The sequence below is a fragment of the Tauraco erythrolophus genome, chromosome 1 (assembly GCF_009769465.1).
Source record: "Tauraco erythrolophus isolate bTauEry1 chromosome 1, bTauEry1.pri, whole genome shotgun sequence".
In the NCBI taxonomy this organism is placed as follows: domain Eukaryota; kingdom Metazoa; phylum Chordata; class Aves; order Musophagiformes; family Musophagidae; genus Tauraco; species Tauraco erythrolophus.
The window spans coordinates 63,683,335-63,699,942 of NC_141465.1; the positions used below are offsets into that span (position 1 = coordinate 63,683,335).

The following is a 16,608-nucleotide window of genomic DNA, read 5'->3' on the forward strand; positions in this document are numbered from 1 at the left end:
TCCAAGCGTATCTGGAACGTGCCTTCACTCCCATTCAGGTTGATGGCGGAGGAAGATGTTTGGGGTGGAAGCTTCCCTTCTTTTGGAAAGCGATGATGGGATGATCCCATAGCGAGATGTAATCAAACGTGTCACCGTTCCGTTGCTAAACAAATGAATGTTAAATGTTCTGGCTCCTCAGTCAGAAGAAAATCGCCGAACCCACACCGGGGCAGCGAGAGGCAGCTACGGTGGGACCCCCAGCCCGCCTGCTCCCTCCCAGCGGGAATCCCATTTTCCCAGCTCCCTCCCGGCCGCCAGCCACAGCCGTCTCGCTGGAGGCCACTGCGGCCGCCTGCGGGTGCGGGCAGCCCGCACTGCCGGGCCCCGCCAGAGCGGGGACGCCCCTCGCAACGCGGAGCCAGGACGGGATCCCTCCCCCTCCGCCGCGGCCGCCCCCGCCATCCCGGGCGGCACCGCCGCCCCCGCGCGGGGCCAGGGGGCCGGGGCGCGAGCCCGCCGCCGCGCGCCCCCTGCTGGCGCCAGCGGCCGCTGCGCCCGCGTCCGGCCCCACGGGAGCGCGCGGAGCGGCGCGGCGGCAGCCAATCCCCGGCGCCCGCCCCCGCCTCCGCCGCGCGACCAATCGCGCGCGCGCCTCCCCGGCACCGAGCCGGAACGCCCCGTCCGATCCGTCGCCTTACGGCCGCGCCGTAAAGTGAGGGCCGGCGCGACAGCGCGCGTTTGGCGTTACGGCAGCGGGGAGCGGCGGGGCCGGGCCGGAGCGGAGCGGGCGGCGGCGGCGGCGGCGGGCGGGCGGGCGGATGCCCGGGGGCGGAGGGAGCCCGGCGCCCGGCACTCAGGTGGGAGCGGAGGCGGGCGAGGCGGGCGGCGCGGCGGGCGCCGGGCCGGCGGGCGGCAGGATGAGTCTGTCGCCAAAGGAGCTGTCGAGCCTGCTGAGCATCGTGTCGGAGGAGGCGGGCGGCAGCACCTTCGAGGGCCTCTCCAGCGCCTTCCACCACTACTTCGGGAAGGCCGAGCACTTCCGCCTGGGCTCCGTCCTCGTCCTCCTGCTGCAACAGCCCGACCTGCTGCCCAGCCCCGCGCAGCGCCTCACCGCCCTCTACCTCCTGTGGGAGATGTACCGTACCGAGCCCCTCGCCGCCAACCCCTTCGCCGCCGTCTTCGCCCACCTCCTCAACCCCGCGCCCGAGCGCGGCGGCGACGAGGCGGAGCGCACGCCGCTCTCAGGTGCGTCCCGCCGCCCGGGGGAGGGGACGGACAGAGGGGCCCTTCCCGCGGCTCCCGGCGGGCGAGGGCCGGGCGGAGGCGCCGCTCGGCGTCGTTGTGGCTGCCCGGTCTCGCCTTCCCGCCGGTCGCTTTTCGCTTTCGGCGTTCGGAAAAAGTGGCGGGAATTTCTCGTGGCGAGCATCGCGGAGCTCGATGTCAGATAGGCCGCTTGGTTGGACTGTAACGCGGAATTTCTGGGAGAAAGCTGTCACAAAAACCTGGAGGTAGTAGGAGGCTTTTGACAGCTTTAAAGCTGTGGAACCTCTTAAAGAAACACATGAGAGTGAAACGCTTTTTTCCACTTCAGTAAATACAAGCCCGACAGCGACGGGTAGATCAGTTTCTGAAAAAATTACTTTTACAGTATGAATTGCTATGTCTGGTCACATTTAGTAGCTCTCTAGTTGTCTAAATTGGAAAGCATGTAAAGAAATCGCTGTGACTGACTTGGCATCCGATGTCGCATGTCGAGATGCATGATACGGAGCAGCACTTGCTGTATTTTACATCATCTTAGGAGTTGAGCAGATAACAGTTTTGTACGTACTCACAGAGGCTCTTCAGCTGCACTCATCTTGCATAAATAACACAGTAGTCTGTGTTTTAGTTTTGATTCTTCTACGTGAAGCATATGGAAGCTATTAGTGCTGCTGCCTTAAAAATCAGGGATAATTTTTCATTGTGTCTCCACAGGCTTCTTGCCTCCCATAACTCCGCCAGAAAAATTCTTTCTCTCTCAATTGATGTTGGCCCCCCCTCGAGAACTGTTCAAGAAGACTCCTCGGCAGATTGCTTCAATGGACGTGGGGAACATGGCCCAGTCAGTGGATATAAGCGGGCTTCAGCTGGCATTAGCGGGTAAGGAAGATTTGCGGCTGTGGCTCATTTATGAATGGAAATGCTAATTGTCGTGTGGCTGTGAGTTACCTGAGAAACACTCTTGTCTATCCTAAATATGAAAAGGGTTGAACTATGCTTTAGGGTCTTCAAGGCTATGTTCAAGTACATAGAGAAGCTTCAAGCAGAGATTACGTCTTAACTGTTTTATCCTACTTAACAAGCAGCTTTTCAAGCATATATGTCACTGCCTTAAACATGAGAACATTTTCAAATACGGGAAGATTTTAATCTAAAGCTTTGTGAGAGTTTTTTTGGGGTGGTGTTTTTTTAGTGTATTTTTATCCCTTTTCACTCTTTGCAGGATTTATAGTATGAGAGAACAAGCATAACTGTCACATACTGATACTTCAACTGTACCTGACAAATTGGCTATTACAATTATGTCTTCAGTTTTATGAAATAAAGTCAGATCTTACAGCGTTAGCTCAGGAGTGGGAAGGTGGTCTACTTCTACTAGATTGAAAAGAAAAGCAATGTGATGCTTATCCTTTGACAGGAGAAAAGGAGCAGGAACATGATTGTTCTGATCACGTTGACTGATGAGTCACATCTGGAGCTAATCTGAAATAGAAAATATTGTTGGGAACAAGAAGCCACTTTGAACACGAAAGAATAGTGTTTTTTTCCTAGGTACGTGCAAATGGACCTGCTTGCTTGAAAACTGACCATCCCACTTCTATACCTGTACAACGTGGTTTATTGCTCTGAGGTCAGGCACTTACTGGACTTTCTCTGTCCTGCAGTTATATCTTGGTTTCATCATTTTTTCTGTAGAACCTGACATTGCCTTGTTATGCTGTTGTATATTGTCTCTTGTTCACAGTGTAGAAATGTCCTCTGGTGTGTCCTCCTTAGCTACTGTTTCCAGACCGTGGGATCTTTTGAAAATGCAAATAGAATACCCTAACATACCATCATGGGCAAGACAAACTCTTCTGGTTCTTGTTCTGTTCGTCCTGTCTGTGTCTTCTAGAATACTTTAGTGAATTCAGATTTTATCAGACTTCAGGTAAATTGTGTTTTTTAGCAAAAGGCATGTGTGATGCCTTAAAGAAGCCCGGTGTTTTTTCATTTGTTTTAATTTGGTTTTGCCTTGGTACTGTTTGCCTTCTGAAGAGTTTGTTCTCGTTAAAAATGAAGCATGTGGAGAACCTCAAAACTTAATTGTGTGGATAGGTGCTTTAGGCCACGCACATCAATATGTCCTTTTTAAAAATAGAATACACTGGCTTAAAGGACAAGAAAAAGTCATTAATGGTGCTTTGCAAAATTAAACCCTGGCAGATGTGCTTTTATCATTATTTAAATAATCCAGTAAACGGGCATAATTAATTGCTTGCGAGCAGTTGTAGGAGTTGGGTAACAAAACAAGTTGCATCTAAAAAAGCTTTATGCTGTCTTTCTCAGACTTCTCGCTGTAGCTCCGCAGAATAAATGTCTGATTTCTGTTCACTTTCGTAGAAGATAAATATTTTGCTTGTTTTCATATTGTGATGCTTCTTGACTGTCTGTTTGTCGTGTTTTGGAAGGTCTGTGAGTTTTTCACAAATCTTCAGTATGTTTCTCCGAATGATTCAGTATGCAAGGTGAAGCTGATGCAGGGTGATGGTGGTTAGATACAATGTTTGCGGTGTTGCGTTTACACCCCTTCTCCCCACCTTTCACAGAACATAACAGCTGTAAGGTTTGGTGGCCCTTCAAAATTGTGGTCTCTGAGGGGAATTCAGGGCTGTTTAGGGCAGGATGTTTTTGACTTCCTTGAGAATATGCCTGCAAAATCCATTAGATCCTAAATTTAAAATCTAAATTTAGATTTAATTTCAAATATAAAATTTAAAATTTTAAATAAAAATTTAGAATATACCTGTGAAATATACCTGCTCTCCCTGAGACAGAAACAGGAACAGCCACTAGAAAAAAACAAGAACAATGGGATTCTGTATCCTTCCCACTAGGCTGAAGGCAGTAGCTAAAAGGAAAGGAGTGAATGGGGGCAAGTCCACCCCACCTGGAGTACTGCGTTCAGCTCCAGAAACTCCAACACAAGAAGGACATGGACCTGTTGGAGTGAGCCCAGAGGAGGGCCACGAAGATGATCCGAGGGCTGGAGCACCTCTCCTATGAGGACAGGCTGAGAGAGTTGGAGTTGTTCAGCCTGGAGAAGAAAAGGCTCCAGGGAGACCTTCTAGCAGCCTTCCGGTACCTAAAGGGGACCTACAAGAAAGCAGGGACTTTTTACAAGGATGTGTAGTGATAGGACAAGGGGCAATGGCTTTAAAATGAAAGAGGGGAGACTTAGATTGGATCTAAGGAAGAAATTCTTCACCCAGAGGGTGGTGAGGCACTGGAACTGGTTGCCCATCCCTGGAGGTGTTCAAGGCCAGGTTGGATGAGGCTTTGAGCAACGTGATCTAGTGGAAGGTGTTCCTGCCCATGGCAGGGATGGCTGGAACTAGATGATCTTTAAGATCCCTTCCAACCCAAACCAGTCTATGATTCTATGAAAATCAACTTAAATAATTTAGAAAGCGTTAAACTCATTGAAAGAGCGTATCTATCCAAATCCTTGTTTTGTAAAGTGAGGAGAAAAAGTACTTGGCTTGTCATCTGAACTTGAGCTCATTGTGACAATTCACTTGCAGCTGCATGGTGGTTTTTCTAGTTTTGGTTTTCTTTTTTGTTTTCACGATTCCTCACCCAAAAGAAGTAGAGTGTTGGAATAGAGCATCTTGGGAATGAGTATTAAAACTTGTTTTGTTTCCTCCCCTTTGTTCTACAGAAAGTTTATTCAAGCCTCAATCTCCCTATAACTTGGTTTTGTTGATCTGGTGTGTTACTGTATCAAAAATGTCATTTTCTCCTAGTTGCAAGGATGGGTCTTCTGGCAAAATGCTCCTAACTGTATGCTAACCCTTATTTGATCGAAGAGTAATTAATTGAGGTGTAGAAAAGTTAAGTTTGTAAGTCATTGTAGAGCCTTCCTTTAAGAGTTTGAAACAAAGTTTCTTTTTAGCTGTTAAAAAAAAAAAAAAGCTCCATGAGGGAACCTAAGGGATTATTTTCAGATTATTTTTTTAAAATTTAAATATCTTAGTTCAAGATGCTATATTCTTTCCTGTTAAATCACCACGTTCAGTAATTCTTACTTCTACTTACCTGAAACTGTTGATACAGGCCTAATTCTTGAAGCAGTGAGGGTGAGCTTTTGAGCTTCAGTGCATATAACTAAGGGCTTATGCATGCTTCTAAAATCAGTCAATTATATCTTAAAACTTTTATATTTCTAATTAAGCATCATTAATCATTTGAGATTATAAGGATACAAAGAAATCAGTGACTGACTTTTTTACCAACTGGTGGATTTAAGTTCTAGACTATAAATGAAAAGACTGAAAAAAGACACCTAATATCTTTTTTGTATTGTTTTGGTTTTGGGGTTGGTTTGTTGGGTTTGGTTTGTTTTTTGGGTTTGGTTTGGTTTTAAATAGAGCTTCATTTGTTAAATCAGCCCTTCTGTTCAGTGGCTAAATGACAGTACTCACAAAATGGAGTTAGAAAGAGTTTATAAAGTAGAAGACGACATGTTTTATAAAACAGCTGATTTCAACTTTGACTTTAAAATTGGGGTTTTTCAAAAGTAACTGAGAAGTACTCAGTTGGGCAACCTGGTGTAGTGGAGGATTTCCCTGCCCATGGCAGGGGTGTTGGAACTAGATGATCTTTGAGGTCGCTTCCAACCCAAACCATTCTATGATTCTAAGTATGCTAGTTGTTGCCTTTAACAGAAAAACATAGCCTGCTGTGCTGCTTCAGTGAGCATATATGGAAATGTTTGCATGATCTGAAATAATTGGATACAGTAGGACAGAAAGCCAAAAAAGAAATTAGCAATGGATGGTGCTTTTTGATGATCCTTTTGTCACTCACAGTTTCAGCATCTCATGGATTTGATGGGAGTCATATGAAATAGTTCATATGCATGGTAAGCCGGGAAGGGTCAGTGTAATGGTACTAAACGGAGCAAGCATGCTTTGCTAAGAAATGCTGGGGACAGGACACTAAATCTGACAGCACTGCACTTAATTAGTCAGAAAAAGAAGTGGTGTTTATTTTCATGTGGAATTTTTTCAAGGGATTTCTTGTATAGGACCAAAAATTTTGGACTTCAGATTACTTAAGGCTTAATCTGCTGCTTAATGCCCTTTGTGGAGTGGGGGGAGGAGTGTAAGGTGGTGTTCCGTAGAGGAGTTTTTTCTGGGTTTTGTCTGCTGGGGTTTGTTTCAGGTTTTTTTGCCAGACCAACGGAAAACATGATCTCTCAAAATAATAGAGAGAATATAGAAGATCAGCCATTAAATCTTCAGATATAGAAGAGTGATAGATTGTGACAGAAAAACACCTAAAATCTGACAATGCTAGTATTGATACTAAATTTAATATTATTTTATGTAACTTGTTTGTGTTCTGTAATTTGGTTTTTAAAGGGACGCTGCCAACTCCTCGTAGGTTTGCTTTAATGACAATGTATGTGACAATGTAACAATTAAATTCCATCTTTTCCACACAAACACTCGCTGTAGCTTGACAACGAATGCAAAAGTAGCTCACGTAATGCCACTGAAACGTGTTGGATGCATTTGGACAGCTGACTTCAGGTCCAGCGTGACCATTATCGTTGCGGAACCTGTAAATGTATCTGTAGATTTTTCACTTCCCTGCTCTGAGAAGTGATCGCAAAACTGGATACAGCATGTGAACTCTTTCAGGAGTACCACGTGAGCCTACTAATGTACTTTTAGGTGCAGATTACATCAGTTACTTACCTTTTCTAAAGCCAAAAGTACGTTTCGGATTCATTTCTATTTCTTCTTTATTCTTGCTGCGTACCTCTGTCCCTTGCCAGTCAGCTGGCACTCTGAGTACTAGCTGCCTGACACAGCACTAAATTTCATGTTGATGTTGTTTGGGTTTTTTTTTTGAAGCTAGTTCTTCTCCAAAGCTGCTTGTTTCTCACTACTCTTAGTATTCCAGGCATCTCTGTTTCAATGTTATGCTTTTAATATGATGGACTGGCCTTCTTTCAGAACGTCAGTCCGAGTTGCCAACGCAGAGCAAGGCCAGCTTCCCCAGCATCCTCAGCGATCCTGACCCAGATTCTTCCAACTCCGGTTTTGACAGCTCTGTTGCCTCCCAGATCACGGAAGCCTTAGTGAGTGGACCAAAACCTCCTATAGAAAGTATGTGCGTTTTCACATCTTTGTTTCTGTAACTCATGACATGCTATGCTGTTGCACTTCAGATGAAATGTTACACTCCAGATGAAATGCAGTGTAATTCAGAAGTACTCTGAAAGTACGGAATGGGAACGAAGATGAATGAAACAGTGCAAAACTGTGTCAGGCTGTCTCCAGATCAGACTCCTATGGCGTTCACATTTCCAGACGTTTGAAAATCTTGAGCCTGTCTTCAGGCTTCTTCTTCTTGACCTGTGTCATCTCTTGGTTAGAACACTGGGTCTGATGCCCCTCAGTTCTTAGTCTCCTACATTGGGATCTGCATTGACTATTAGCACCTTCCAAAGAACCAGTTACTGTGGAAGGAAAAAAGACCATAGAATCAGTAACTTAGTGATTGGAATCAAGAGGAAAAACAGGCTGATGTAACAGCATCACTAAAAATCAGAAATAAATGTTCTTCTGGGAGGCAAATAAGATCGTAATGCTGTTCTCCGTATTAAATAGCTGAAAGAAATGGGGGCTTTGGGGTTCTTCTTTTTGTGCTGATGTAAAATGGAATGCGTGAAGCTTAAAATGTTTCACGTTGTTGCCATTTTAGGTCACTTTCGACCAGAGTTTATTCGACCACCACCTCCACTCCATATATGTGAGGATGAATTGGCATGGTTGAATCCAATAGAGCCGGATCACACAATTCAGTGGGATAAGTCAATGTGTGTTAAGAACAGCACTGGAGTTGAGATAAAACGAATCATGGCAAAAGCTTTTAAAAGTCCCTTGACTTCCCCACAGCAAACACAGGTAGGTATCATGCATTTTCTGTCGAAAATTATTTTCTAACAAGCTGTCTATTAACTCATGTCTTTTAGAAAACTTGGATCACTTTAATTGATCTGTATTTGGATGCAGGAGACTGTAAAAACTGTAAAACAACTGTAAAAACCCAAGAGTTCTGACTTGAGTTTGTATGAAAAAGGAAGAAATCTTTAGATTTCTTAGCATTAACTGGACATAGTCACAGTTGATCAATAAGTGGCACCATTGTTTTTCTGCATGGAAAAATCTTCTTGTAACAAAGTTGTTTGTGCTTCTGTGGAAGCTTTTGATAAGTAATTATTTTAGAAATGCCAATGTGGGATTTTTTTTTTTTCCTCAATTTGATAGTATTACCCCTGATTTCAATGGGGTTTTTGATAATCGTTATGCTAGCACTATAAAATATCCTTTATTTGCAGAAATTTTTCTGACAACAGTGAACTCGGAATTGAAATATCTTTCTGCTGGACAGGAAGCTAAAGAAGGCTGAAACTCTTAATGTGTTTTTTTTTCAGTGCCTTGCTTGCTGCCTACTGATGAAAGACTATTAAATGCCTTATTAAAGTTTTCATGGGCACAGTTGCCTTTACATAGAAATTTTAAAGTATACTTCCAGTGTCTTTCAATAGATGCCTAAATCTAAAAGGTTATCATTCTCCTGTAGCTTAGAAGTATTATAGCAGTTTCTTCAAGCAGTAATGTGAATAGTTAAGAAAAAAAGTGTGTTTTGTTTGGGTTTTTTTTTTTTTTTTCCTTCTCTTTACAGCTCCTTGGAGAACTGGAAAAGGACCCCAAGCTTGTTTACCACATTGGTCTCACTCCTGCCAAATTGCCAGACCTGGTTGAAAACAATCCTTTAGTAGCTATAGAAATGTTGCTGAAACTGATGCAGTCCAGTCAGATAACAGAGTATTTTTCTGTCTTGGTCAACATGGACATGTCCTTACATTCAATGGAAGTTGTAAATCGGTGAGTACTATCTCCAATCTAAGAAAGTTTCCTCAAGTATGTAAAATAAATAACTGAACCGTTATTAAGTGATTGTGAGGACGGCCACAGGGCTGTATTTGAATGTGTTCCAAAGACTACCAAAAGTAACAGGAATTAAGGAAATAACTAGTCAGATTACAGTGAAGGAAAAGAGTATCATTCCCTTTTCTGTTTCTCTATGCTGTTTGTGTTGTTTTGGTTTTTTTTAATGCTCCTTTAATAATAAGACTTATTGTGCTCTGATTAATCCTGTGAAGGAAGAGAGTGCTGTGGATTTGTTGCTTTCTACGACAACTGGACTGTCTGAATCTGTTTCTTTCATAAAGGCTTTACTTGGTTTTCATGTAGTTCCTTATGGTGGTGCCTGTAGTTCAAAAAAACGAACTCTTATTTTAGTCCAAACTAAGTTTGTAAAGTTAGCTATGGATTGGTAATAAAGAATTGAACCTCTTGAACATCTTCAGTGTTAAGTTCACAGAATGCTGCCAATTTTTAAGTTCCTTTTTACAGCAGTTGAAAATATTACTGTAATGTTAACAGCTTCCTATTATCAGTAGCAAAACTGCAACTTAACAGGGAAAAACCCCACAATTTCCCAGCAGAAAGATGGGATGGTGGAGGCATATATATTACATTTTATATTAATTATTTGTAACATACCATATTTTACCATATTGGGTATAGTAAAAAGCACTTTTTCTGCGCAGGTGCCATGATAGTTAATCTTTCAGTCCCTGCTCCAAGAATGGAGAGACTTATTCAAAGAAAACACTGTGTTACTCTTTAATATGAGCAAAGTGTTTTTGTTTTGAAAAGAATGGGGAGATACATATTGTCTTGTGTGTAACTTCAACTGGAGTTGGTAATTACTAGAAAATCATTTTATCAACCTGTTTGATGTGTTCAGCTTAAAACGGTATTTAGAATGGTTATCACTTAAGGGAGTCTGTCACTGCAGTCTTAACGTATGCCGGAAGTTTTATTCAGACATCAGGTTCGTGGTTAATATATAAATGTCACCAGCAAGCACATGTCCTGTGTCCCAGGAAACTGCAAGTTTAGTTACTGACTTGCAAAATGACCAGTTACTGGATGTGTACGGTTTTGTCACTGCAGTAGTGACTGTCCCTCCCTCTAATGGGTCACAATCCAGTCATTCCTGATGAAGAATTCGCGTTCTTTTCTCGTATCTAAAAATTAGCCTCACCTCTGGCTTCTGTCTTCCCTTTCAACTGAGGCTGCAGCTGTGTTTTATTAGGACATCTGGAAATGGTAACTTTGATCCTTCTTGAGGTATGCTTGTGTGGAAGGTAGAAGACTGCAGTGGGACAAAGGGCAGTTGTGACAAACCTCCACAAAAAGTTAATGCTGCACAGCTAATCTGCTCAAACACTACTTGCGTTCTTGATGCGGCTTAAGTGGACAAAAGGTGGCATTGTTAAATAGCCATCCTGCTTTGTGTTTGTGCCCTGTCTTCATTTGGAATAACCTCTGCATGTAGGTACAACCCAATTTCTTAACAGAATGCTAGCCCCGTCAATCGGAAAACTTCTCAGGCAGCTAATCCCCACAAACTACAAAAGTACATCTCTCCCACTTTCTTTTTCCATTTCTTGGAAATTACTGACTGTGAACTATCAGATCAGCCTTGTTCAACAGTCTCTTTGCAGCAGACTTAAATTGCCCCTTAAACATCATTTGAGGAAAGAAACGTTTCTGAAATAAATCTCTCCGTACTGGTGCAGACTGACAGCAGTTACTGCCTTGAAGCTGGGCTGGTAATCACAACATGGAGAAATAGTGGTAAGAAAAGAGCTTTTACTCCTGTCCAGAATAGCTGCTACATCAGTCAGGCATGCTGGTTCTCCCACAGCATAACTACCACAGGAACAACTTTTCTCAAACTGCAAAATGATTGTCAGCACAAACAGGGAAACACTGATTTTTATTTTTATTTTTTTTTAAATGAAATAAGACAAAAACTTGAAACTGAAATGTTTTAAACCTGCACTGTTTTCCCTATTCCTGCCCCCTCTCTTTTAATACTTGAGATGGGACTGTGATTAGAGCTACTTTGGTCAAATTTGGTTGTAACTTTATGGCGGTTCTACATTTATTGCATGCTGTTATCTTAACAGAGCTGTATTGCTTTTTCAGTTAAGAAGCAGTGGCAGCTCAAATACTTTTAGTCAGTATTGTTAAACCACAAATAGGTGTGCTTTGCTGTTAACCCTTAAAAATACACCAATGCCATTCTTTGATGCAATAGTTCTCCAGTTCTTCTGTAGCAAGAAGCTTCTGAGATTGTCGTGCATCATTAATCTCTAGTTAATATTTTTATTTAGTCAGGGTCTCTTTTATTTGAATTGTAGATACTCCTATTGTTTCAGTTCCTAGGACTAAAATTTGGATCTGAAGGAACTAAGGAAACTGGTCTCTTACTGTAACAAAGGAGTTATTATGGTTGTATGCTTAAGGAAAGAGTTCAGCATCTAGATTCAGAACCTGAAATTCAAATATGAGTAAGCAAAGTCGTATTACAGTGCTTATTGCAGAAGAATCTTGGTACTCGGACAGCTTGGGGGCTTCATCGTAAATTGGAAACTAGTATCATTGGCTCATTTGTGTAACACATAGCAAGTGTTTGTAGGTGTGTCGAATATACTAAAAACCAATCTACCTCAGCTTCTGTACTGTGTCAGAGTTAAAAAAAGTTTTGGACTCTTAATGAAGAAATGTAAATGATTAGAAATATGTCTGTGGAAGCTGTCAGAAATTAGCTCTGTATGACATGACAGAGAATAAACTAATACCACAGGTCTAACTCTTCTGCTTTGCAATGGAATCACTAGATTTATGGCTTCATAAACCACTGGATATTTTTAATTTGAACAGGCTTACTACTGCAGTTGATCTCCCACCTGAATTTATTCATCTTTATATCTCCAATTGTATCTCCACCTGTGAACAGATTAAAGACAAATATATGCAGGTGAGTAGTAAATTGGTTAGGAAAAAGGGTCCCATATATTGCTCTGTGTAATATGTGCTGAGATTTTGTAAGGCTGATAACATTAAGTTGGTCTGTCTGTCTTACTGCTTCTTTATTTCAAAGGCCCACTTTTTTTTTCCTGACATACTATGCAGTTCTTTTAGTGTTTAAGAAATGTTTCTTCACCTTTTTATGAGACTTCACAGGTAATTACTGTTCCCTGTTTTTCTGTAGACATAATACACTTCTCCCTGACAAAACTGCAGTTTTGTGACTCAGGTCCTTGCATGCAAAAAGTTTATCTGTCACTCAGTGTGCCTTTTCTTCACCCCCAGTATTAGTTGTTTGCCTTCTCCTCAGTTTTAAGCTTCGAGTTTCTTTTCTGTACAAGTGTGCCCACCACTTCCAGACCTTTGAGGTGATGTTACGAAACTCGTGTGAAAGTCTTGCCCTTCAATCATGACTATTACCGACCTGTGACAGCTTGCAGATCTCCTCAAAGTCCTAAACCCCTTCTATTTTCTGTCTTCCTAACACCGTACTCTCCGCTTCCCAAGCCTGTCATACTTCCTCAGTACCAGCATGAAAGTTGTAGCCACTTCAAAGATCTTTACCCCCTGGGGAGGTTTCCACACCTTTGGCACACAAGGTTGTCTACATGCTGTGAGAGGTACTTCCTTCTATCCTAAACCAATCTGTTGGTTTCACCAAGTGCCCAGTAGAACTTGTTTTCTTGGATATGTCATTGGTGAAAAACAGTTCTGTGCTCAGTTTACCCAAGGCTTTGTGACTCTTGATCAAGTCTTGCCTCAGCTTTTTCCTCTCAACACTGAAGGACTGCAACCTCTTTCTTTAGTCGCTTGCAACAAGGCAGCTGTTCCTTTCCCTTAAGCTCTTTTGGTGTCCTTCTCTAGTGCCTTCTCTAGCTCTGCTATATCCTTAAGCTGCAGAGATGAAAATTGCGTGCAGTACACAGGATATGGGTGCAGTGTGGTTTTAGATAGCAGCAAAAACCTCTCTGTCTTGTTCTCAGTACCCTTCCAGATGATGACTAACCATTTGTTATCTTTTGGTGGCTGCTGATGCTTCTCTGCTTTGGGACCCTGCCAGATACACGAGTGGCTTGATCTGTGACCTGCTGAATAGCTGTGCCTATTACATTTGGTAGCAGAATAGGAAAATAGCAGCAGAGCTGGGCTGCAGCTGAGAAGATGCCTACAGAGTGGGACACAGTGCTCAAAGGGGCTGCTGAGAGCATAGAGCAGCTGTGCTTCAGGCACACAGGCGACAAAAAAGAACAGAGGGTCGAGGAACACATACTGATCACCAAGTAGCGTGCAAAGCTTGTGAGATCTGACATTTGTTAATACTGCGTATGAGGCCTCTCAGCAACTGAGACACAAGATGTTTTGTTTGAAAAGCATGGTACAAAACCACTCCTATTGGAAATGAGAGGCATGATCCTCAGAGCTTGGGAGTCAGCCAGTATCTTGCATTTGTACTTTTGCTCTGAGTTTCATGTTCCTCAATGATTAAAGTTACTCTTGTATCTAATTAGTGTTGATGAAAAAACATGTGATGCCTTCTGATTGCAGTGAAGGAAATAACTTGTTCAGTTTCTGAATTCTCTTGGCATAAGTAGCAAATCTTGCAGTAGTAAGCTCAGCTCCTGTAACAATAGCTTATTTTCAGTGTCAAATAATCCAAAATACCTTGGACACTTAACCTGTTGAGTCCCCTCAGTTCTGTCTGATAAACATCGTTTACGTATATAGCTGCTTTTAGAGAAAGGTTGGAGTTGAGCCCTTTCTCACAATGTGAAGTACGAGACCACTTAATGATAAAGTAAGATCTGCTTTTGTCCTTAAGGACAGAGTCCTTTTTACACTCTGTCTAAAGCAGATGGTTAGTGACTTGATCTGTGTGTGACTTGATTGTGGGTGCCAGTTTCTAGGTCTCTGCTTCCCAGCTCCCAGTGTGCTCTGTAAGGTGTTAACCTAAGCAGCCCTTAGGAAGGAGGAACACTTCTGAGGTTCCATCTTTTCACTGGATCAGGCGGGAAATGAGCCATGAGCTCTGACGTATGTTCTTGGATTAGGTGTTCCCGGTACTGTCGTTCCTTCTAAGATGGAGCAAGAGGGTCATGTGCTAATTCAGCAATAGAGCACTTCCCACAAAGCAAGTTTGGGATCAGTTTTATTGCTGTCACTTCCCATCTGGAGTGCCTTAATCATGTGGTGGCTAGGGAATTTTGAGATGTGAAGCTTGGTCATTTGTCTTTACGGTGTCATTGTAGAAAATAAAACTAAGTGAGACCCTAGCGATGACATCATCTTAAGCTATGATCCCTTCTCTCTGACTTTATTCAGAGATTACATAATAAAGAAGTATAGTACATAGGTAGATCTAGTGCTTCGTTTGTGCACAGGATTAATCTTGAGAAAGCTCCTGTCTCCAGAAGTACAGTACTATAAAGGAGTCCATTTTTTAAATACAGTAGTAGTATGGGATATGGAAGAGTAGGGGCAGCATGTACAAAGCTTGGGAGCAAGGTGACTGCTGAAGCTAGATTGCTCCCGAAACACCTGGGCTGTACTGCTGAAGGCCAGCAGTCTTTTAACTGACTTGGTTGCAAACACTTATTTGGATTCTGAAATCGTTTCTCTTTTGTTTCAGAACCGCCTGGTACGTCTCGTTTGTGTCTTTCTTCAGTCTTTAATCAGAAACAAAATTATTAATGTACAGGACTTGTTTATAGAAGTTCAAGCATTCTGCATCGAGTTCAGTCGGATACGAGAAGCAGCCGGCCTTTTCAGATTGCTGAAGACACTAGACACAGGGGAAAATCCATCAGAGACAAAAACATCAAAATAAAACCACTGTGGCACTGGCAAAAAAAAAAAATCCCTGCCAGGATTCTATACCAATTAATTGTATATTTTAAACTTAAATCACTGGATTAATGATGTAATACATTATAAATAGCGTTTTATGCATTTAAACAATAAATAATGCTTTTTCTGATATCTATGCTTGAGTTTGTGGAATGTATTAGGCCTTACACATGGCTATTTTTGACTATGGTTTAAACTCTATCATATGTATATCCTGGACTACAGGCTCTAATTCCAGAAGGAAAGTAAATGATACTTGCCATTTCACAGCAAATTTAAGTATTAATCTGGCACTCGCTGTCTTTGTGTAAAACTAAAGTCAACTTCTATGAAGGTAAGTAACTTGACTTTGTGTTTGTCCTTTCTTTACTATGCGAGACCTTCTGGAAGCTGGATACAACTTGTAACAATGCATACTGGTTTTGGTGAGAAAGGGAAGGTCTGTCTTGGTGTCTAGAAAAAGCTAAAGGCTTATCTTTACATGGCAGAAATGAAGCATTGGCCACTGTAGGCTCAGAGCTGTACTTTTTAAGATCACTGAATTTTTCCAGAATACTGGCCTCATATCATCAGTAATTGAAGTACCACAACTGTTTCATGCTTCACTAATGAAAGATTGTCTAATTTCTTCCATAAAAATCCAAGTCATGAGCCTCTTATTGCTTCAAAACTTGCATATGCAGTTTCTCTGTGGCTACCAAAATTCAAGTAGCCTCTTCACTCTACAGTGTGTAGTCAGAATACCATTCAGGTGTTAGAGACCAGGTATTGGGGAAACGGGAAGGAGTCTGCTCATGTATTAATTTAAGCTGATTGATAGTAGAATAGCTGCTGTTATTTAAGCCCTGAGACTGAAAAGGGAAATTACTTGAAAAGCTAGCTAGTTCTAATTTAACACTGCTGGATAAATGAAAGCTGTTTTAAATCTGCATCTGCTTCTCAAATTTTTATGAAGTGCAAGATCAATAATGCAAGGTCAAGACAGTCTTTTGGCTTTCTCTCTGCAAGTAAGTAATTTAAGTTGCTAAATTGCTTGAATTGAAAATCCCATTGATCTCTTATCTCATGCAGCATAATCTTTTGGTAAGAAGTCCTGGGTAAGTGTTCTCTAGTCATTAGGGGTTAGACTTGTCTAGCATCCCAGAGTCAAGATGTATTAGGCCAACTGAAGTAGCATTTATTTAAGGTGTTTCAATTCTAGACATTCATTTTTAACCCAAGACACTTGCTGTAATTCATTGTTAGTAGCAACAGTTAAACTAGCTTGTGCTCTGAACTTGCACCTTAATGCTTTACATCTACTAAAGCTGAAGTCTATGTACTAGTAGCCCTCTTCAAAAACATGGTTTAAAAAACACTAGATAGATTTTAGGGTTTTGTTTGGAACTTTGTTATAAGCTGTAGTACTAAGTAATAGGCTCAATCAGAAAACTGATTACTGCTGCTTCAAGGTGCTGCAATATACCTTGATTTACAGAATTATTTTAAATGAAACAGTAGGTTGTTGCTGTGA

The 16,608-nt window shown here is 42.0% G+C and overlaps 1 protein-coding gene across 1 annotated transcript; it reads left to right on the forward strand.

Annotated features, from left to right (window-relative positions):
- The first annotated feature begins 800 nt into the window (after positions 1–800).
- CNOT11 (CCR4-NOT transcription complex subunit 11) lies at positions 801–15,182 on the forward strand. Its single transcript, XM_086610112.1, has 7 exons — positions 801–1,227; positions 1,960–2,124; positions 7,251–7,403; positions 8,002–8,204; positions 8,986–9,188; positions 12,105–12,201; positions 14,878–15,182. Exons 1-7 carry the CDS (start codon positions 801–803, stop codon positions 15,073–15,075), a joined length of 1,446 nt encoding a protein of 481 aa, XP_086466238.1. The 3' UTR covers positions 15,076–15,182.
- The last annotated feature ends 1,426 nt before the right edge of the window (positions 15,183–16,608 follow it).